The sequence below is a fragment of the Pezoporus occidentalis genome, unplaced genomic scaffold (genome assembly GCF_034315485.1).
Source record: "Pezoporus occidentalis ecotype Australia unplaced genomic scaffold, CSIRO_AGI_Poc_V1 ctg3, whole genome shotgun sequence".
Lineage (NCBI taxonomy): Eukaryota > Metazoa > Chordata > Aves > Psittaciformes > Psittacidae > Pezoporus > Pezoporus occidentalis.
Genome location: NW_026914940.1, coordinates 17,392,368 through 17,417,152, shown reverse-complemented (window position 1 = coordinate 17,417,152; position 24,785 = coordinate 17,392,368). Strand labels below are relative to the sequence as shown.

General features: G+C 36.6%; 1 protein-coding gene across 2 annotated transcripts in view; it reads right to left on the bottom strand.

The window, feature by feature from the left end:
• Positions 1-488: 488 nt before the first annotated feature.
• RSPO2 (R-spondin 2) overlaps positions 489-24,785 on the bottom strand; it is a 107,855-nt gene continuing 83,558 nt past the window's right edge. The window contains exon 5 of one of the 2 annotated variants that reach the window (XM_062627175.1): positions 489-2,594. In XM_062627175.1, the coding sequence (XP_062483159.1) occupies positions 2,485-2,594 (110 nt within the window). In that variant the 3' untranslated portion in view covers positions 489-2,484. The remainder of the gene's footprint in view (positions 2,595-24,785) is intronic. The other variant, XM_062627176.1, reaches the window with a different exon arrangement.

Below are 24,785 nucleotides of genomic sequence, written 5' to 3'. Positions count from 1 at the left end.
ATGCTCCCTGAACTCGGTGTAGTGACCATTTCCCTGCAGAGCCTGTTCCAGTGACCAATCACCCTCTCAGTTAAGAACCTTTTCCTATGTCCAAATGGTCCTTTCTAACCTCAGAAGTATGATCCTACAAAACCACCGGTGCTATGAATATACTGATAGGACACACCACGCAAAGCCAGGATGAAAACAGATGTCTAGGACAAAGAAGAAACTACACATGAGGGCACTTGCTAGAGGTGACTTGCTTGTATCTACACTCTGAAGGAAACTCTTTAACAAAGGTGACTGGAACAAAAGAAATCAATGTATATCGAATGTACAGTGCTTTTTCAAACATGTTGTAAGTATCAACAAAACAGATGTTTGGAAAACCCTCAAATTTTCCACTCCCATGGGAGAAAATCTGCATCCACACACCTACTCTAATTCTTATGCACATTTGCTTATCTAAAGGAATATGATCTTTGAATTAACAAGGACCAAAAATATTTACTCAGAATCTTGTGACATAATTTTATTGTATTTTGTAGCATTCTTTTTATGACATGCCTAATACAACACTTGTAACCACTACTAGAAGGATTGTATGAGGGCATTCACTGAATTTACAGCCAAATTTGATGACCAATAAGCGAACAGGCAGCTACAGTTCTTACTGTCTTTTTTTTTTTTTTTTGTAAGTGAGCATTTAAGGTCCAAAATAGCAGCCCAGGAACAGAACAATTTTACTGTCCTTAACATTATTATGTTCTAGTTAAATATGAACATATTCTAAATGAAAGATGGCTAAGTGAAAGTCCACAAGCGTCTTCATGGAACATTCATACATGCCTAACCACTGCACATTTTCATAGCAACACTTGTTCTAGCTAAATAAGAATATAGTTGTGCTTATAGTTGCTGTAGTTCCCTAGTTTAAATGTGAAGCATATAACCCATAAAACTGAGACTTGTGGGATTTTTCTGAAGTGTATACCAAGAAGAGTTTTGTAAGGTTCTGGGGCCAGCTTTACTTTTTCTTTGCTTTGTGTAGGTCAAATGCAAGTTTTAGCCCTAGAACAGGAACAACATATCTGACAGCATAAATGACAGCCATTTTAGTGTGGGCTTTTCCCAGCAGGTACTCAAAACCTTCTTTGAATGCAAGTCCAATAAAGCTAGATAACCACATTACACATCCTGAGTCATTTTGACTTTGTACAAAGAAAATTGTCTCCACCTCTCCCTCCCAAACCTAAACAAACACCAGATGCAGATTAAAGTTGCTGAACTTCTACAGATAACTGGCAATACTGGGACACTGGTGTTTGCTATGCTTTTGAATGACTGAACTCACATAGCTGTTTCTTGTGTTTTTCCCCTATTCAGGTATTTGTTTGCTGTATCTGACTGGCTGAGGACTAGAAGAAATAAAACATTGTGCATTATATTTGAAAAAAACCCTACACATACAATCTCAGATACCAAGAAATTCCCATATAATTTCTCTCCTGACACTCAAAACATCTACTGTCATAGTGCCTCATCTTAAAAAAAGTTACACTTCTTTTTCTGAGACAAAAACACCAGGACTGAGATAGGAGAACAGAAGAGTGGAAAAGATTTGCTGTTTACTAGTCTGGCACGTCTACTTCAGAGCTGACACTCTGAGAGGGTCACTACAAGGTAGTTTAGCCATCTGAATGTGCTTTGCAAATTCGAAAGAAAATCCAGTTTATAACTGTTGAGAAATATGAGAAGATACTTAAAACATAGTAAAAAGTAAACATTTACTGGATTAAAGTATATTACTAGGACCAACAGGACATAACTTTAAACATGTATAAAGTATTATACATAAAAATGCATAGATGTACAGTAAATATGTTCATTTATATGTAGCCAGAGTAATATGTACACATAGAGTCTGTTGTGCTTCTGTAAGTCTAAGCAGTAATTCTCATGTTATGTTGTCTTAAAGCACTTTTATTATACAACTGTTTCAATGTAGCAGGTGCTGAGAACAGTGTACATTAACACTAAGTAGGTAAGTCATATCTATTTACTCTTGAAATGTTCAAATATAGGAAACAAGAGCCATAAATGCAATAGTACCTACACCTTCAAGACTTCCTTCTTTTTTTTATTTAAATATGCGCAAGTCCGCCTAATGGTGATATATAGGTTTCTTTCCTGCTTCCATTCCATGTCAGCATGTTGACCGTGCCCCCAGGACAAAATCTCTGATGCCCTTCAGCACCACTTCCACTGACTCAACTCAGTGAGCTCCTGACCTTGAAGTCTTCAGGTCAAAAATGACAAGAAAAAATAAAATAAAAAAAATATAAATAAAACAAAGAAGCTTGTGGATTTTTTTACTTTTTCACAAGGTATTTGCCACCAATACTGTCAAAGCAGCTGAATCGTAGTGCATCCATGGGCAGGAGCATATAGCAGCTTTTGTGCGCTTTGCAAAAAAAAAATATATTAAAGAAAATCAAGTCTTTACTGGCTTGTTTTATCTGTTGCTAAAAAGATGCTGTGCTGCTTCTGAGCTCTTTCCATTAAGTTCTTTTTCTTCTTTTTCTTGTCCTTTGTTTTGGTTGGCCTTCTCCCTAAAAAAAAAGGAAAAGCAAATAGTATCAATGAGACAACTAAGTAAAGAATACAGAAGTGACATTAGACTGTAGCTGAAAAACTCAGTGGCATAGATATTATCAATGGGGAATGCAAAGGTAATCCTGGCTAATGAGCTTTGATCATCTGTGAAAACAGAAGTTTTCAATGTGATACAAGAGGAAGCAGGATCCCCAGCTGTCATCACTTTTCTACAGGCACATTTCACTGGTATGAGTAACCATGTTGATGTAGGTCTCACTTTCGGCAGAGTAACTCATGCAAGCAACGTTATGCAAGTGCCTCGGGCCCGGAGCCAAGCAAGTACATACACTCCTAACTCACTGAAAGCTGGATACATGCCTTAGACCCTTGCGTAAACTTGCTTGAGTGAGTAATCCTATTTAAGTCAAGTCCAATACATCCGTGATTTCAATAAGAAATCAAGCATTACAGACCACGTATTTGGTTGGATGTCATCCTACATGCTTTGGCCGAAACAGTGCTGCCTCTGCGAATAACTGTTGTTACTGCTTCTTAGTGCACTCTGCCTAATTCTCACAGCACATTACTGTGCGGAAACAAAAATTTCCTTACACACTTCTTACTATCAGAAGTTCACTGAAAAATAACCAAAACTGGGAAATCAGGATCAATGCACAGAAAAAAAATTCTCAGGCTCCTGGGATGGGAAATGTTTTCTTTCTGTTCAGTTTCAACAATAAATCCGCATCTTTTGCAAATCTCAAATACAAAGGCCCTTATTCAGTAATGCATTACCTTTTAAATATATGCTTAAATACTAGTGAGTCTAGTAGGATTTAAAGAGATGACTGAATGCTGTCTGGAGTGAGAACAGCATGAGCTTTCTTGGCAGTATCATATATTGAAATATGTGATCAATGGTAAAAAAATAAGATTATTAATCTCTAGAGCTGCTAACTTCATAAACTTTCAGGAGAACTAAATGAACATAAGAAGACAGTGAAAGGAAATTCAAGTAGCAGACAATATAAAAATGTGAAAATGCATTTTTCATCTACATTTTCAGTACATTATTAACTGGGGGAAATGTTTGCCAGATTGGCTTCCTCTTACTTCCATATTGTTTCTTAATTAAAAAGCCCAAATCAGCATGAAGCATTTATCTCTATTTGATAATAGTACTGAATAAATCAGATTCTAAAAGTATCAAAAATCATGATTAATTAAAAATGTAGGGTAATATATTTCAGATTATATATCTGTAATATGCCATCCAGGCTACAACTTGCTAGGAATTAATGGAATACTTGTATATAGAATAGGACAGGACATTGAGGTAACGAGCACATGAGTTTAGTCCATATTAAAATCATAAGGGTCCTTGGAGTTTACTTCTGCTTCTCATTAAAGTCTGGAATTAATGCTACTATGGCATTTTGCCATTTTTAAATCTAGTTAATCCTACACAGTAAAACCTCAGTCTAACCAATCATTAATCAAAGCAGCTTTTAAGTTAAAACTCTTTAGTAACACTGTATCTAATGAATAGGCACACGTAATGAGGTCAGAAGGAAGGAATACTTGACACAAAATAGCATTACAACAAGATGGTTTCAATTATAGAGATTTCCATTATTTTCTCTCTTTTTTTTCTTTTTTTTTTTTCCTTATATGATTCAATTTGGGACACTTTAAGGCAGAGAACTGGGATGAATGTATAATTCAACACTGAATTCTAACTTGCACTTTAAATATCCTATTTTTTAACCCAAAACTTCAAAATACTTACTGAGAAAGGAGTAGATGAGGAGAAACAATTTGAAATGAGTAACCAATGCTGCTGGTCAATTGATTGTCAGAAGACCAACAGAATCAGTCAGAGCTTTACTGGAGGTTTGCTCAATGATCTTACTTTCTGAGGTTTTTCACCGTACAAACTCCACTCACTGCCCATTTAGTTTTCTCTACAACCTCCTCCAGAGAACTCAGAAAGAGTAACTTCTTTACTGTAAGTTTGAGGTAGTGAAAGATCCTATTATTTTTCCTTAAAAACATTGAGATGCACAAATAAAATGGCCCACAACCCACTTGGTATCTTTGTCTAGGCTTTACAAAATAGCTTCTGTAACACAAGCATCAAATCAAATAGCCAAAACCCCCATACAATATCCTTAAAATAGACATGAACTGGACTCAAAGATTTGACATGTCATTGTGCTATGAACACATTATGGTGCATCTGCTGCTCTACAGCAATTGTCCCTGTACCTACTTTTGCCCCAAGGCTCACCAAAGACAAATTACCTTCTTTTACACATGCCATGGAGTAGTAACCTGAGGCAGCACCACCAAGCTGTTGATATCTGGTAATTTGTTCTCTTGTGACTGAGTATTTTGGCTGCTCACTATATTTCCAAGTCCCCTGTTGTACAGAATAAGTTTCATTATTTTCAGGACAATATTAAACCACACAGAGAAAATCCAGATGGCTGGCAATGCTGAGTCCTAAATTCCAACTGTTATTTTAACCAGAAAACTGAATATAAAAGGTATTCTTGGCTAACCATTGGTTCCTATATTGTTACGAGAATGCATCAGAGATTAGAGATTAGTAAGAAAAAAGTGACTGTAAAGATTAGAGAGTTCAAAGTATGCTCCTGAAGTCCACACTCCTGAGAATTTTAATTAAATACAGATTTCAATTACAGTTCTTATTTTGTCAGCAGAAGCACAGTGAACAGAAGTAACTTCTGAATATCTTGCTACAGATGTCTTTTGAAGAATAAGATGTTTATGACACAGAAAGTAGATCCTCAGAGAGGATCTGGGAGCCAAACTCTTCCAGTTCCCCGGCTGGAGGACAGTGGGGTGAGAATAGGCAATGGAGGAGATGCTGCCCTGGGGATGAGATGGCAGCGGCTTCCTCTGCTCTGTGACATGGGCTGGATGTGGAGAACCTCATCTGCAGGGAGCCTTGCATGGCCTCCCCCATACCTCAACATGCGCAATGCTCCAGACAGCAAGAGCCCTGACCCCAAGCCCTTCTCTCCATAGGAAGCAGCAGGACTCTGAGATGCTGTAAAGTTGTGTTCATACATTGTAATGTATAGGGCCTAAGAAAGACCTGAAACTTAGCTGGATTCAGTGTTCAATTATCCAGCAGATAAAAACCTTAAAAGCTTATTTATCATTCTGTACCTCATATTTCTGCACAGGTTACTTTACATAAGCAAGACTGGCAAAGCCATTCATTCGAACCCTTTATTGCAATATTATAAAATTCAGTTTTCCTATTTGTTTCAGAAATTACCAATGAGTTAATCCTAATTTTCTAAGTAACTTATCACAATTTTTGGTATCTTTACAGTGTTATTCATTAAACTTTTATTTGGATCACTTGGTTCTGACAGATGAGTGGGCAAGTAATACAGTATGCTATGAAATCTTCTCATTATTGAACAATGTACCACAACTTCTGAGGGCATGATTACATATAGGTAATGGTATGGTAACATATAGGTAATAATGCAGTTTCAACATGAACTCCTGAAAAAACATCATGATAATATACACAGCAATAGTCTGTAGACAAGAGTAACAGCTACAAAAATAATTATTTAACTTGGCTCTTGATGGATTATTATTCTTCCTTTTTTGTTGTTTTTGTACCATTTGACCAGTGTTGCTCCTACAGCTGCTGTGTGCTGGTATATTAGAGACTTGGGCTCAGTTTGACGGTTGTCTCATACCCTGAGTATGAATGTGTTTGGAAATACTGCATGCTCCTTCTGGATGGATCCACCTGGTCCCTTCAGGATATGTATTACCTGGTTCAGAAGGAGCCTTCATCACCTTCTGTCAGATGCAAAGGCAGCTTTCTCCAGACAGAGCTTGGGCAACAGATTCCTAACACTCAAGACACCCCTGCTTATCCAGAACTAAAATGCAGCAAATGTATTCACAGGGACTCCCAGCTACATTGCTTGAGAACCTTGGCTCAGACTGACAGCATCAGTTCAGAATCTGAAATGTCCTTCACTTGCTGTATAAACAGTGCTGTATATACTGCTCTTCTAACAAAATCTGTCCATTGCAAATTTCAGCAGATGGAGAAAACACAGTATACATCCACACGAGGGCAGCAAGGATTTAAACTTAAAACATTTCATCCAGGAAAAAAAAGGCAAAAACTATTTGCAGCTTTATTTCATAGTGCAATCACCTCAAAAATTTTAGGTGTTCTTACACACAAATTATTACCTTAGAGACATCAGAATGTTTAATACCCCCTTCTTTATTTAAAGCATTTTTCTCTTCTAGTGATGATTACTGAATAATGAGGCTTAGATGTCCTGCCCCTTCCCTGGATTTTCATATGCAGAACTTTCATTGCAAGCAGTGAAGGCACCATGGTTCCTGGGATAATGGCATGGTTCCTTGCTAAATACATCTTTTAATATTTTCTTCCCTTCCATTTGTCGTTTTAGGAGCTAAAAGTGTTGTACACTTGTACATCAGTCTGTGGCTGCAGTTCTACCATAGGCCCTGCATGCGGCAGAATCCCATCTGCATGGTAAAATAAAAAAGTTATTACACTCAAGTCACATCACTGAAGGATAGGAGACACCAGGGAACTAAGGATAGCACTGGAGAGATGACAGAGATACTCAATGATTAACTAGCTAGATCAACTCAGGAGAAAGATGGCAGATGGAAGCTGCTGTAGGAGCCCTCTCTGGCAGGACAGCTTCTATACTACTCAGACCCACGAATGCTTCATCATTTACTCCCCATTTACACCACACATCAAACTACACATAAACAGTGACCGCAAAAAAATCCAACAACCAACCAAAAAAAAGATTCAGTCCAGAAATTACTCCCCAGAGGCCATTTATTTCCTGGGGCTTTCAGTCAGGTTTAAAATTTTGGATAGTGAAACTTCCAGAGAAATGTACAAATTGCTCAGAAATCTTATGAGCACACACTCAATGAGAGAAAAAAAGTTCCCCAGTTCTACAAAGTCAACTTCTTCCTAAAGCATGGTTTATGAACCAGCACTGACAAGTGGCCCACAGGAAGAGGATGCAAAGAGCTTTAACAACTTAGAAAATATCATGCTGTGGGCATCTCTACCAATGTTACCACAGCTTTCCTGAGTTAGTTTGCATGGAATTTTTTAACACCATTAAATTAAGGCTGAAATTGGCTATGCTCAATGTTAGGTGAAGGAGGAATGGGACTTGGGGGAAATTGTCCATAGTAAAAGAACATTTTGGACAGGGAGTGAAAGACATTGGGACCTGGATGGTGACGCTGGCAAAGAAGTAATAAGGTTGAGGAGATGCGACAGAAAGGGCCAAGGAGATGCGACAGAAACCAGGTCCTCGTTTTCCTGGGTAAATTTCTGATGTAATTTGAAGAAGTTCTGCAAACACATTTTTGCCTCTGAAGACAGCAGAAGTGATGGTATAATCACATAGAGTACATCAGCTGCCCCCAATACCATTTCAACTCCCAAAATACCAGAAGTTGTAAAGGTGGGTTAATTAATGTTTGCAAAGCACAGAAACATAGTAACAACAGAGATCAAAGAAAAGTAATGAATTATTTTATCATTCTTTCTTTGTTTGCAAAGGTTGAATAATGTTGAGCAAATGAGGTCTTAGAACAATTACTGAATAAAAACAGGGAAAAAAGCATGCCGTAATTACAGAATTTCTCACAACTGATATGAAGAAGAAGCAAATGAAAGCACTTCTTCAGCTTTGAAGTGCTGGAATTTGCAAGTTTACTGGTCTTCTTTTGTACTTTTTGGTGCAATACTAACAGCTAACGGTAAAAACTATATGTATTCTCAGCCTACTGAAATTAATAATAGACTAAGAAAATGAGTTCCCTTATGTAAATGCAGTCTGATGTTTTTCACACATTCTTGTCTATTTGATGTCAGCTTTCCTGATGAAAATCAGGGAAATTTCTGTCTTGAGTAAAACTTTGTAATTTCTATACAAATCATTGCAAAAGCACTGTTAGTGCAAAACTATCCTGCATGATACCATATTCAGTTCCTGAGGCCCAGAATCCTGATACTTTATTTTCAACTTAATAATTACACATCTCTGGGTAAATTATTATATCTCAAACAACAAATAATGTTGTGTTTACTTGATGTTTGTATACACCAGACATCAGCTACTGAGATGAAAGCTGAGTTAAAAGAATCAAAGAATACTCCCTCAACTAACAGAAATATCAAATTATCTCAAGTTTCTGAATCTTAATGCCACTGGCTTTTTTTGCTTTGACATATCCACTCAGAAATAAAAGGCTTTACTATTTAGGGCAAGAATAAGCAAAGTGAGGTACTCTTTTTCTCTCAAAGTACACATCTACTTTTCACCTGGCCTGAATACAAACTAACTAAGCAATACTAAAATCTTATGTTATTTCCTTCTGGAAAATATTGAGTATCATCAGACATTGTTATCTGTTTAAGAAATTCTGATTACTCTACCAAGAATAGAATTTACATGTCATAGCCTATTGAGAGTTCAGTGGAATTTTTCGTCAACTTTAGGGCAAATTCACTGGGAAAAAGAGTCATCTTACATTGCTGAAATGCAATGCATTTCCCACAGTGCAGTTTTTGAATGTACACAGTAGGTGGCAGTGAGATATTAACTGAAAACTGGTTTCCATTTCCATCATTTCAAAGAATATGTAGTACCCATTATTCTGCTAGAACGTAAGCTATTCTATTAATTAAAGAATATAATAAGTACAAAAAATATTCATACATATGGATGCAGAGAAGAAAGAGGGAGAAAGGACATCAAAGGAAGAGGAAAACTAGCAAATTCAAGTTGACATGGAAGCACTCGGAAAACTCCGATAGAAGACCTACATAGAATCATAGAATAGTTAGGGTTGGAAAGGACCTTAAGACCACCTAGTTCCAACCCCCCCTGCCATGGGCAGGGACACCTCACACTAAACCATCGCACCCAAGTCTTTGTCCAACCTAGCCTTGAATACTGCCAGGGATGGAGCATTCACAACCTCCCTGGGCAACCTGTTCCAGTGCCTCACCACCCTAACAGGAAAGAATTTCCTCCTTATATCCAATCTAAACTTCCCCTGTTTAAGTTTTAACCCGTTACCCCTTGTCCTGTCACTACCTACATTTACCTGAATAGTATAGATTTTAAAATGTTGGGTCCCATTATACTTTCACTCACAGTGGTGTAAAAACAGGTGGGTCTCCATTGCAGTCAAAATGTTTATCATCTAATGTAGCTCAAGCTCAGAATTCAAAAGATATGAATATCAGTTGCATGCAGGGTACTCACTCATCTTAATCAACACCGTGTCAGATCAGATGCTTTGCAAGCAGAGCCAAACAAAATATTTCCAGTGAAAAGTCTGGGTTTGTTTATTTTCCTCTTTCACAGTGCAATGTAAAGCAAATTTCAAAATAACAGAAAAATATTTATAGTCAAAAGCTCACATACACATGTAAATACATTTTAACTCCATGGGCAACAATAACAGCTAAAAACTAATCGGCTTTGAACTTCTTTAGGTTTGACTGAACATTAATCTGACTTAAAACTCCCTCTGTCCAGTTTTCAAACCATATTCTTTATTTTTCTTCCATTTCTCCTTTTTCTAGCCGATCTAATTAATTTTATTTTTATCTCATCGTATAGGGAATAGAAAATAAATTCTGTTGAGACAGTATTTACCTGTAGCACCTGCAAGGTTTAATTTCATGCTAGAAATTGCATTTTGTTTATGGGTGTCTTACAGAGAGAGACATAATACTCTGTAGTTTATTTATTTATTAAGATTTTTTTCTTCTGTAAAACACTATTTGTTCATGTTATAAAGGATTTGTCTTTTTAAATTCCCCTTAGGGATTCTGGTTAAGAACGGAGGAACAATTTTGTTGTAGGCCCTTACTCTCCTTTTTTTTTTTTTTTCTTTTAACTGAAATAGCTTAAAATATAGTTTCAATTATCATTTCTGCCTCTCTTCAAGTATTGCATAGGTAATATTACTGAAGTTCAGTATGAAAAGAGGCGAAAGTGAACACCTGATAATAAAGTACAATCCAGCAGGAACACTCCTACTGAATAACAACTGAAAGTGAAGATGAATGTATTATTTCTAATAATATGATGCAAGTTGATTACCCTCAGCACGTGCGTCAGGAATGGTGTAGCAGAATAACAGCTGCACCTGCATTGCTTGCTGTTATTCATTTGGTTTATACTCAAGAAGGTGCTGAAACAGAAGGTATTCACACTGCCTACCTAAATTTGGTCAGGTTAGTCTGTTTATTCATAACTACTTCGGTGCATACTGTGTATACTTTTCCCTTCTCCAACATTTTTCTCATACAGTGTGATGGACTCACACTTGATTTCTTCACCAAACCCACAATCAGAACTGCACTCCATCCATTATAGCTTCTATTATCTGTGCTCTGGTCATGACGGAGTTACTGTCTTGGTCTTCTAGTTAGGATATTATCTTTTCTGACATTTCCCCTCTGCTGATGGAGTGCAACACAGTCACTATACCTAATGATCTAAACTTAGCTTTCTGGACTTCCCTTTACCTGTACATCCCGCCTACACACTATGGCCACAGACTTCTCCAGAGCCCCTGCATTACTAAATTAAATGGTATTAGAGAATATCCCTCAATCTTCAGTCATATTTTCACCTGGGGCAGCCCCTGCCTTTTGAGGGAAACAGCACAGGCCATTGCTGCTCCTGCAGGTATGTCCCTGTCATGGGACCTCTGAAGAGAGCAATTAACAGTGCCAGACGTTTAGTTAGCAACTATAAAGACAGTTATTGTCTTTGTGCTGTGGCCAGTCAGGATTTAAAAGATGTCCTGAGTTACGTGGCTTTATCCATAAATGTATTACAGTAGCTTTCTTGGTGGCTTAAAGAGAAGCACTTTCCCAAGGCTGCCTATGAGGACCTAATATTTATATGCATGCCAGGCTGTAACTACTCAGTGCCACTTCATATACTAGCTACAGGAAGCTTATTCACTATCAGAAGCTGGAGAGAGGGCATTTCGCATACTAAATCTTATTTGTTTCCTAATAGTCACACAGGAGTTTTTCATTGATATTAATACTGCACTGTTTATGAAAAATGGAGAAATACAGTACCCAATATGGCACTTTGCCTTGTTAAAGCTTTTGTTTGTGCACTAGTATCATCAAACCACTGTCAAACTGTAGAAACACCTTTATGATCCATGGAACTTTTTTGGAAGTCTGTTGTTTGTATGTAGTCTACTTTAAGATGAAATAAGGAACATAAAAACACACAACTGGCTTCCGCTAACTATGATCCGGACCAGCTTTTGAAGCTCTGCTGTTATCTCTGGAAAAGGAGTGCACAAGGAGTTCTGCAAGGAAGCTAAAAGACATCAGGATGATGGTCCTCATGCTGCCCCTGAGCCTGTCCACTGCCTCTGCAGTAACTGGCAGCACAGCTCTCCCAGGATGTTAAAGCTATTTTTTTCTCCACTGCAAACATGCCATGGAGAGAACAGTAGAAAGGCACAGCTGGACTAAAAGGTGAGTTTCTACTCTTCAGGGAAAAACAAAATTTCCTCCCTACCCCAAAGCTGGTATTCAAACAGGTACGCAACTACCATGTGTTCGTCAGCACAGTGTGTAACTTTGGTTTTAAAGGAGACCTATTCAGACTAAAATATCAGATACCGACTGTTTCATGCTGCCTGTCAGACTTGGCCTGGAACATGAAAGAAAAGCAAGTTGTATGACCATCAGCTCTTTGTAGCTTTGTCTATTTTATTTCAAAAAGAAGTACCATTAACCCTATTTTCATTTTCATGTACCATGCACCTAGAGCTTTGCTGTACTCTGGCTCCCAGCCTGACCATGATTCTGGCACACAGACATCTTGAACTCTGGACCATGAAACTGTAAAAACAGTCACCATTAATTTAAAACTACCAAATGAATTCTCTTCAAACTTCCTCATGGACTTTTTTTCTGAGTGTTTTAGCAATGTTTCGTTCAACTCTCTGCATAATGCTTGTCACAGGAAAAACTTTGTACCCCCATCCCCACAACACCCCTCAGAAGCAGCTCCTTAAATGTCCCGATGTTGCTCTGAAGTGTTAACTAAAGTTTTCTGACCAACAAGCAACTAAGGCTTAAATACGAGCTGGAGGAGGACAGGAGGAAATATCAGTAAATTGGGATCAGGGACCTAAAATAAACTGAGTTTAAAGTATTTCTTTTTGGCTTTCTCCAAAGCAACTCATAACCAGACCATAGGGCCACCTAACTTCACCCCCCCACACCTTGTCCTCAGGCACTAAATGGGTGCATACCACTCACCAATTTTTTGTTCCACGGAAAAATAATTTTGCCTTAAAAATATGATAGTTCACAGGTTTCAGTGAATGTGTTGCAAAATATTTAATTTATTTGTTTTTGGTATTGCAGATATTGAGTTATTGATTGGCAAAGTTTTCTTTAATATTAATCAGAATATAGTCTTAAACAGCCAAAAGCAGAAAATTCAGCCTGGCATGCTTGGAGATTTTCAAAGTGAAAAAGTCACATTTGAAGACAACAAATGAGGTAGTTTCAAAGTTATGATTATTTTTAAATGGAAATTCATGTAGAAACAAGCAATTTAGTCTGTACTTTCTTAAAGTTATACTCTACAACGTTTCCTAATAAATTCAAGTCTGTATCAGATCTAATGTATCCTATATTAAATTTTACTGCAGATGCACATAGGATCATAGTAATGACAAACCCGAAGGCAAACCAATCTGTGATTTCTCGAAGTTTACTATTAGACTTAATAACATAAAGTGTCTTGTTTGCCTTGAAGCCAGCTGAAGCAGTTATCCGAAATTAACTGTACCAAGATTTCTCAAACTGGTATTCTTTTTTGAAGTTTATGGATTAAATAATAAACCCAAGATAGTAAAATTAGATAATGCATATCTCTAAGAATACTAACACTTTATTTTAATATCATTGAAAATATGTTTTATTCCTTAAAACTGAAGATGATACAGTGATTAAAAGTGAGAAGTGGGGGTCAATAGAACCTCCAGTGAGATCTCCTACATACATATCAGAAATAAAACATTATTCTCTGCTCTGCTGCTGAGGCTTGCTGCAGAAACAAATCTGGTCTAGAACTGAAGGCAACAGGAGACAGAGGATCCACCACTTCCTCTGGTAATTTTCCCAGCAGTTAATCATTCCACCTCCAGAAATGTCTGCCCAATTCCCAACTTAAATTTTAATATCCACTTAGTATTTCTCATTGAGCCTTTCTGTCCTAAATCGGACAATTCTCTTCATGCATTGTAGATAAATCTTTACTTGTCCATCTTTCTGAGAAGTTAAACATATGGAACTCTTTGTGCACCTTTCTTTAAAGTTATTTTGTAGTCTTCAAATGAAGTTTTTGACTCTTATCTGCAGTTTCTATCTGAACTGTCTGATCAAATATCTTCTATAAAATATAGGTCTCAGACTGGATGCCAGAGCTCTTCTCATACATAAGATAATGTTGATTTATTGTGCTTTTTGCTTATTACCAAAGTTATATAGCCAAGAATTACATCCGAAAATTTTCTTTCTACATTGTAGTGGACTAATGTGACTTGTTCTGAGAAACTCTGCTTTTTAGATGCCATTCCTCATCCTGCAGGCATACATTCCTTGTTCTGTAACTCTTCAATCCTCCAAGATAACTTTACATTTAATGAAAATTAATTGTTTTTGAGTGGGACCACTCTACAAAGGAACCTGATTTTTTCTTTTGGTCTAGAATATTGTTTACCTTTATTCTCAGATTATTTATTTTGGAAAAAAAAAAATATGTATAATTGACTGAAACAAACAGCAATGCTTACAGGACTATATTAAGACCATCACCACTTTTTCTAGACATTCAGCCCCTTTGTGCTTTAATTTTATATGTGGTGAAGATAAAACTTTATATATCTGTAAAAGTCCCAAGTCTGAACATTTTCGAGTCTGGTAGCTAGTCCTGGCCATGACTCCTGTGACAGTTCTTTTAGCCTCATCTCTACAGCTGTAAATACTAATCCAAAAGGAAATGACTTTTCACATATGACCTGAAGAACAACAACAAACATACTTTTGCCCTTCCCAGAGGTAAGTAACACTCATTTGCTAGGGAATGAATGCTCTGCAGCAGCTCTCTTATACCAGCCTGTTCCTGCAGACGGTCTTAGCCCACAGGGGCTTTCATTCCCTCTCATCTACACAGCAGCTGGAAACAGCCTTGGCATCACATGATGTAAGAAGCAGTATAACATGATATCTAATAATACACGTGTAGTGGACAAATTAGGTTGTCTTCTTATCCTGATACACATTTGCAAGAAAGAAATCAATAAAATCTCCACCATCAATTTAAACAATCAGTCTAAATTAACTTGAAAACTAAAGTTTCTTCCTGCATAAAAGTTTTAAAGTATGTATTCACTGATAAAGTTGAAGAAAAATGTGTGGGTGCTTTCTTAAAGAGAAAAGGGAAAAGAATATGTAAAACAAACACAGCATGTAGCTTAAAGACTACTTGCCATAAAAGGCTTTTCCTGACTGGAAGTTACAGTTGTACTTAAAAAACAGATGTACATCAAAGACTGTTGATTAGAAGCACAGAGAGAAGTAATTATCAGGTTTTTTTGTTGGGTTGGGTTTTTTTCTTCCAAAAAAGAAATTCTTTATTCTAATACCAATAAAAGCTTAGTATGTACAGAATGATTCTATGGGTTTAATTAACCATATGAAAAATATAAATGTATGTGCTATTCCTGCTCCACATCATCACATTCTGATGGCTACTTTGGGTGAGCTTCTGATGGGTATGAGATCTTGTCTTTGTTATTTTGTAATAGTATTAAAGTCATTGCATAACTGAAACTGTTCGAGATCTATTTATTTTTTTGCTTAAAAGTGCCTGATGTTAACAATTCTTTGTGGGATAGAGGTATTTCCACCAGTAGATATTGAGGCTGGCAGTCATAGTCCATCTGACTGTATGGTACTGTGGGTACAGTAGCACAAACCACAGACCTCGCTAAACTGGTGGCCAGCTGCAAGGGCTAAATCTCATTAATAACATACAAAGAGCCAGAGCACAGGTTTGAATAGTGCCTTGAAACACTAGCAGGACTCCTGGCATACTTCTGACTTGTGCCAACTAGTATTTCTCTCACGAATGGCACACTCTTGTCTGTACATTCTTTGCAGAAGATCAAAAGATGATAAAAGAAATATTTACCCAGACCCTTTGGACCTCACTGATTTCAAATTAGCAGCTGTTTTTCAAACTGGATATTTTTTACAATCCTAATTTTAGATATTTATGTGATAACCCCCTGGGCTGGAATAGATGGTCCTAAAACCCATTCAAGTTGCTATGGTTTCACCTGGTAGGCAGCTGAACACCACGCAGCCCTGGCTCACTCCTAAGGGATGGGGGAGAGAACTGGGAAAAAAGGTAAAACTCATGGACACAAACATATAAACTTTGTCAACATACTTGAACTGGCTGATACTTTTTTGAATGTTGAAAGGAACTATTTATTTGAACCAAGCTAAGCTAAGTGATTATCAGCTTCTCACATTGAAATATAGTTGATCTCTACTGAATGTTAATTATTTCATTATGTTAGCAAGTACTCATTTCTTGGCCAGTGCCTTCATCACAATCTATTCCATGTGTTGATTTAAACTGTCCTATAAGATTAATAGGGGGTGACAACTGGATCATTTAGGGTGTGACATACTGATCAAATTAGTTACCAGTATCCACTCAATTGTTTATTTTCTCTACTGAGACAATTAATCCACTATTACAGCCACTTCGCTTCTAACTCGGATTGGAAGATAGCATTTTCTTCTTGACATTTGCTGGCTTTAACAGATTCCTTTCAAAATCCTGTTTGAATTTATTCTCATTTCACTTATGCTTAACATCTTCGTTTCCTTCTGTGTAGCCAAATAATTACTTTCTCCCTAACACTATCCAGTTATTCTTCTTTAACCTTCTTTCCATGCATACAGGCTTTGAACATGTGGTTTCTGTTGTTATTTTCTGTGTAAATATACTTCAAGTAATAGTTCTTTTCCCAAACCTGATTCCAAAAAAACCCAAAGTACTAATATGCAGTCAAGAATAAATGGTTGTAATACAGAATAAACATTTCTCCCTGGTTTACCTTATTTTAATTAATATTATTATATTAATTAATAATAATATTAATTATGCAGATAATTAAAATATGCACAATTACATAGATTATTTGTTAGAACTCAACAGTGTTATAGTTTGTCTCTATCACAACTATGGAAACATCCTAGGTAAGAGTCACAAAGTATACAGACTCTCATTTCTCTGTAATGAACATTCACAATGTGCATTAATAGTTATTTACTCTTAATTAACTAAATGGAAAAATACTGCCAACTATAAAATATGGGGAAAAAAAAGTTTAAAATGTACGTTAGGATGTAATATTGATATTATAAGTTAGAGTTTATACAGTTAAATTTTCATTGAATTTTCATTGATACACAGCTTTTCAAAGAAAAACAGCTTAGCTATTTGAATATTTGTAGAATACCAAAAATAATGTGACCAGTTTAAATTATTGCAGTTTCAGCATGGATCTACCCAACAGAAAAAAACACACAGAAGCATTTAAGTGTGATTTGTGAGGTAACAGTAATAAAGCAATTATTCATTGTCAGGAAATGTGTCTATTTAGATTAAGCGATCATAATATTATTTGTTTCCAACAAATACAATTCTATGATCTTGAAACAATACATTATTTTGAAATACCTCCAACTTAATAAATTAGATGACTGACTTATTTTTGAAAATCTGGAGAAATATACCAGTGAAATCGTTGTGAATTAAGACTTTCCATGCCAAGTCTCAACTGCAAGGGATTTTCTAATGCTTAAGTATGAATTCCTGGAAAACATGGTTTATCATAGAAAAACTGGCAAAACTTTCACAGCATTTGCTCTAACAGGCACCACTGTAATGGGCTGCAGATCTGTGAATAGGCCAAGAACAGAAGCTAAAGCTAACACTGAACAATACAGTATGTTACAAACTGGGTAGTTTTTTTCTTGTCTAAATTATAATAGATGGGATTGATTTCAATCCATAATTTATATCGTGAAGAACTTCACTGGCCCAATCTTATAATTTCTCAAAGCATTGTTTTGATAAGTGATTCTGTTCAGAAATTTCATCCAGAAATGAAAATACAGTCATCTTTGAAGATATGATTTATTCCCTTCTTACATGCAAGAATTAATGCTTGGGAACATAACTGAGCTTTCAAACAACAGATCAGATATAAGTTACTATTGCTATCAGAATTCTGTTCATTCCATGCTGGCTGTAAGTTGTGTACAACACTCTGACCATCAAATTTCACAGATCCTTAAAAACCTCTGTGCATAATGTTACAGGCTGAGATAGTCAGCTGGTAGCATGAGAATACAAAAACATGGAAGTGGCTGATCTGGGTCAACCAAGGATCCATCAACACCACTACTGTAACTGTAGCCCAAAACTAACATGCCAGTAACAGTTCAAGAATAGGACAAAACTCTATGCTTCCCTTAACAAGAAACTTCACTACCACACATCAGCCCTGGCACGTACATGGCCATAAGGAAGCCCTGAATGTGGTGGAAGGCCTTGCAAAGAAGGTTTTTGCTGGGGAATGTATTTTCTGGTAGAAGCAAAAGCCCTACCGCCCTCCTGTCACTCAGTAACTTCTTCACCACCTTATGATCCTAACCACAGAGTCATAGAATGGTTTGGTTTAAATTTAAACCCATTACCCTTGTCATATCACTACAATCCCTGATGAAGAGTCCCTAGGTTTCGTACTATAGAAAAAGTGATGGGTATTTCTGCATATGGCTTCAAATTATTCACAGTTTCAAAAGACTGGTCCAGAATGGTAGTTACAAAGATGTGGAGAAACTAATTTCTGATAAAATGACTGATTAAGATTCTCTCTCTTATAACTACATGAGACAACACTCTGAAGTAAAAGCTGTATCATCTTTGGGAAAGGAAACAGAAAATTGTTTTCCTGTGCTTATATGGGGTCAGAAAAGAGAAAAGTGCCTGTCAATAAACTGTGTTGAAGAAAGCTTGTTCAGCCAACTATTGTCCTAATGAAAATCCTAATAGTTGCATATTTGTATCTGAATATAATGCAGCCAAATCATCTGACTTTTTGCAGTAAGAAACTACACACAGAAGATGGTGGTGAGTTCAGTAAGCATTTGAAAGAATACTTTAAGCACAATGCCTTCCTGCCAATGCTCCCGCCTCAACCACCAAAACTGCAGACTTTCAGTTGTTAATTTTATCTTGCGAAGGTTAAGATGCAGGGTGACTCAGAAAAGAAAGAACAAGTGGCTAATGGATTTCAGACTTTAATGTTGCTATTTCAAGGTAGAAGGAAACTTTTCAGTTTCTACAGTCACATATATTGATGATGATTATTATTAGTGTAGCAGAGAGATAGTGATCGAAATACTGACAGGAGATTAGGGGAAGTATTTTAGGATAGTACAAGAGACAAAAACGGTGCTAGTGTCTCAGCTTTAAGGAAAGAACATGTACAGTGAAACAAAGAATTATGTTCTACCTTCAAATACATCAAATAAGCTGCAGATATTTTGCTGGCATTACTATATCTTAGGTAAGTTGTCATTAATTCTTTATTTCCATAATACTCCAAGGGTTCAGAAATCTTCTCCACAATCACCCTCTGTGTTCCAGTGAGATGTACAGTTTCCCATCACTCATCTAACCACAGAAATTGCCCCTTCCAGTATGGCAATGTCCATACCTGGACTAAAACATATGGTGCTCTAAGGTACATAGCACAAAGGCACATGTTGCTGGCATCATTCTTGCTTTTAAAGATAAATAGTGCAATTATTTATGGTTACTTCAAATCCCATTTTGAAATCAAACTATGCATATCAGAGAATGATTGAAGTTGGAAAGAACCTCTGGAGGTCATCTGGTTTAAGCTCTCCTGCTTGAGCAGGACCATGTAGACTACGTCCCAGTGGCTTTTGACTATCTGTCACCAAGGTGGGAGGCTCCATAGCCTCTCTGGGCAAGATGTTCCAGTGTTTCGTGTGATTTTCAATATACACTATGCAAGCACGTGTACAAGAGTAGATCTACTTTTGTACAAACATCCCAAGAGCAGTCACTCCATCAAAGAATATCAAATCTCTTCTCAATACAGGACTGACAAGCATAAGATTTGAATGGAATATTGCCGTGGTTTAAGCCCAGCCGGCAACCCAGAACCACACAGACACTCGCTCACTACCCCTTGTTCCTCCCCCCGCTCCCGGAGGGATGGGAAGGAGAATCAAAAGAATGTAACTCCCAAGGGTTGAGATAAGAACAGTCCAGTAACTAAGGTATAACACAAACCACTGCTGCTGCCACCAATAATAATAATGATAAGGGAAACAACAAGGGAAGAGAATACAACTGCTCACCACCTGCTGACTGATACCCAGCCTGACCCTAGCAGTGATCTAGCCCTTCTGGGTAACTGTCCCCAGTTTATATACCGGGCATGACGTGCTGCGGTATGGAATACCCCTTTGGCTAGTCTGGGTCAGGTGTCCTGTCTCTGCTTCCTCCCGGCTTCCCCTCCTCCCTGCCAGAGCATGAGACTCAGAAATTCCTTGGTCAGAGTAAACATTACTGAGCAACAACTAAAAACATCGGTGTTATCAGCACTGTTCCCAGGCTGAAAGTCAAAAACACAGCACTGCACACGCTACTAAGAAGGAGAAAAATGACTGCTACTGCTGAACCCAGGACAAATATTATGAAATATTACCAGACTCCTTTTTTTCCTCAAAAAAAAAGAAAAAAAAAATCATTTTTTTGTGTCTATGTTAGAGAACAAAAAAAAAGTCAAAAGTAGAAATGTCACAACAAAAATGCACAGTGTGAACAACAGCTATGTCTCCGCTCCAAACCCCATTACGTCATTGAAAATCATTTAATGTAGTATGCAGTAAGCATGAAAAGGAGTTTTAAGTTTATTTACTAGCCACAATTTGACATTTAGAAAAAGAGCTGTATATCAAGTAACACAATTATACACAGTACAATAGCAATATAATCATACAAAACAAAACACAATCCATTAATCACAATTTGAATATTTTCATATGTTTCTGCAATTCCCACTTTTAGCCAGTACTGGAAGCAACAAAATCTGCTCCTATGGCATAGTTTCAAGGAGAGATTTTACATCCCTTTTTAAGGGCAAAATAAATTAAATAATGGTCAAGAATTTCTGCAATGATATAGAAAGCTAAATATTCTTAAGGTCATGAGTAGGATTCTAGGGATGAGAGTTAATATCCAGACTGTATTCAAAGACACACTGTGCTACCATTATTTCAAACTAATAAGTAATTCACAGGTAGCTACATTGAAGAAATCCCTGACCCTCATTCTTTCTTTCATTATTTCACCCCTTGATTTAGATCTTGTAAACATAAGGTTTTAAATACTTGAAAATAAATTTAGTATATTTTTATTGATACCAGACAATTCCAAGAATAGTGAAAAATAAAATAAAAAAAAATAAAAAAAAAAGTTTTATTGCTAAAGTGTTTCAAACTCAATTTCTAAACCCAAGTTCGGGGTAGGGGGTCCCTGAGGAGTGTTCATCAAATATGACCACTAGATTATTTTGTCCCATTCAGGATGAGATGTGTAACTGCAACGTAGCCAAATATTTCGAAGATTAGGTCACTGCTTCTGACCATTTATAATCTAGCATTTTACAGTCTTGAATTTTAGTATAGAGAAATATAAGACTACAAAAAACCTATAGCATGCTCTACAATACCATTACTTTGGGCAGAAAAGACTAACATTATGATGGACATTTTCACAACGAGCGATTCAGACCAGCAAGTGCAACTACAAGTCAGTAAGGCATTTTGAAAATAGATGAAGGAATCTCTTGAAACACACTCATCGTTCTGAAAGAACACACTTCAGCAAATGTTCAAAAGTGCTCAGCACTCAGTAGGACCTGCCATTGTCATTGAACAAAGTTTTGAAAAACAAATAATTACATTTGTGTATTAAAAGAAGTACCAATAACTAAAGACTCAAGTTATTCTAGATGCAAGTATCTTCTGGATTTAGCAAATACTAGTGAATCTGGAAACCTACAAACAATTTATTTCTATGTGTATATGCAAACGTGTTAATATTTGTATTATATATAAACAACTATTATCCCAATGTCTCTAACATGGAGCATTAGCTTTTGGGGATAACATGGTAACCTTTAGGTATAAATGAATAGCAAGAGATGTCAAGCCTATTTGGAAAAAAAATTAAGCACATGCAAAATCTAGGTTGAGAGTTATAAAAATCAAAACAGAATAATAAATGTTGGCTCTTGAGTTACTGTAGCTTAAACAAAAATGTTTCCAAATTTTAACATAATATACATGATTAAATACATAATTTCCTGCTATTTTTCCACTGAAATAAAGCTAGGCTGTAGTAACACTGTATGAAGCTTCAGGCAAGGAAGATCTTGATCTTATTATTAGTTTTTTTTAAGTTTTGCAAAAGAACACCCCAAAACTTACAAATTAGAAAAGTACCTCTTACACTTAACCTTCAGAACTGTAAGAACACCATTTTGGCTCCTTTTTAATGGGAAAATATGTTTGTTAGCAAAAATGACATTATGGAGCTTGTTTAGTATTAACTTCAGCCAAGCATAAACAATTTTTCTCTGAGTCATGTGGCTAATGGCAGTAACTATTATCACTTCATTTAATATAAAATGGCTTAGGCTTTAAACCTCCCATACTTTCCCAGTGCAACTCCTCTGGACTGTTAAACAATCAGAAAATGCTTGCTTTCGAAATCTAATGCATGTGGTAGCATGGTGGCATCACTATCAGTCAACGGCCTTTCAAAATGTGCTTTTTTACTTTAAATTTGGCTCAGCTAAACACTGTATTCACATGAACATTAATGTAAATAGGAAGCCTTCAGTCAACTCAACTTTGAGGATCACAAGTGACACATTTTTAAAAGAAAGCTACTTTTTACCAGCAGAATGCAAATAAAACCGAAGTATTTTTTATCTGCAGCAGGAAATTGCTGAGCTTAATAAAGGATTTGGAAAGTCTGCCTACATCATAACCGGGGTTAGTGCAATCTCTTTGAGGACACACAATTATACCTATTCAACACAAATGAAACTGCTGACAGGAACCAAGGAAGTAAATTACAAGCTATTATTTTGCTAGGTCACAATGCTTTGCATTAGTTCATTTTTCAGAGCCTAAAGTAGAATATGAATTTTTATCTTCTCAAATTAGCATGTTAGATCATTGCACTGAAATGCTCCTTCACTAATAACACTTGATTTTTTGCTGCTGACTAGGTTTTACATAAATACTATGAAAGCAAGCTCTTTGGAAATACACCAAAGGTATAGCCCCACACAACAACATTCTCTTCTTCAGAAATTATATGCCAAATGTTTTCATACTAAAATATATCAGAGTTTTCACATGAATAACTGAGACACAGCATTTTAGCAAACACTGAAAACTAAATCAGAACCTTTAAATATGTTCCTTTTGGGGTTGGATGCTGGGTACAAGTTTGACAACCAAGTTAATCATGAGCCAGTCACAAGTAAAATTCAAAACCACTAGATTTTAAAACAACAAATTCCAGTGCTTTTTATTTAATTTATGGTGTTGAATCATTCAGGGTGTCCATGTTTTCAGCTTCTTGCCTGCAGCTAACAAAGACTTGAAAAACAGCTAAAACATGAAAACTGTTACGTGTTGGTTCCAGCAGCTTAGCTTTAAGAAATCAGAAAACTGGTGACAAAAATCATGTGAGAAAACAATACAAAGATCTCTCAATGCCCTAGTTACTACACTACTCTCTTTACTAAATCATTTTAGCAAGTAAGAGGTAAAGCCCTTTTATAAGGGTTCCTGCAAGTGACACATAGTAACTTCACAGTTCAAAGAGTTCTGCTGAAGGAGGAACCTGAACATCCTCCAAGTGTCCACGGGAGATGAATACTCTTACAGATTTCAGGTATCTGTACCTTTCCTTCTTTTTGCAGATAAAGCATTGCCATGCTGAAAGTATCAGAGTTTCACTTCCTGAAAATGTGTCTTTCCAAAATGTGCCATTTTTGATTCAGAGAGAAGCCCAAAGTTTCCACATCACTCTCTTCTCAGTAGAAAGGCCTTTCCCTGTTCTCTTCTTTACTATTATCTTAGAATAAAACCAGCACAAAAATTAGCGTAAGTGGTAAAAAGGTAGACAAAAAAATCAACTGCTAGTGACCTGACATGATGTCTTAACCACATACTGAACAGTTACAGACTTTTTACACAGTTGACTGTGTAATTAGATTACATTTTAGTTCACACAGAAAAATAAATCATAGCCCTATCAATAGATCCGCACCCTGTTTTAATAGCCCTGAAAGATGATATGGAGAGCTGACTTAGACAACTGTTAATAAATAAATAAATAAATAAAAATTAAGTAGTTCTTTTGCAACACGTTGCTCCCAGCTTTGAAGTGTATGCACTGATACAACCAGTTACAACTCCAAGTCCAGCAACACCACTTGAATTCTCATTCTACACTCAGCTGGTTGGGGAAAGTGCATCCTTCTCCCCAGCGCCAGCCCCCACCCCCCCTTTTTTTTTTTCTCTTTTTAATCGTTTTTTTTGGACAACCTTCCCTCAATTAGACAGAGGTTCCAACACTGTTCCATGAAGTGAGGAGGACTGTAGTTATATTCTGGCTCCTATTTTCAGTTCACTTTTAAGTTCTGAAATCCTAATATTTTGTGGAACAAGTAACAGCTACAAAAGTGCCAGATTTGCATCTCATTTAAACCAATCAATCAATGAAACTTTACTGGCTTCGGCAGAAATTCTGACTTTCGGCAATAACCATAAAGAAGCTCATGATCATCAATGCTATAAAAGACCAATGGGAACACATCTACAGAGCACTGACCTACTCCAGATAGGT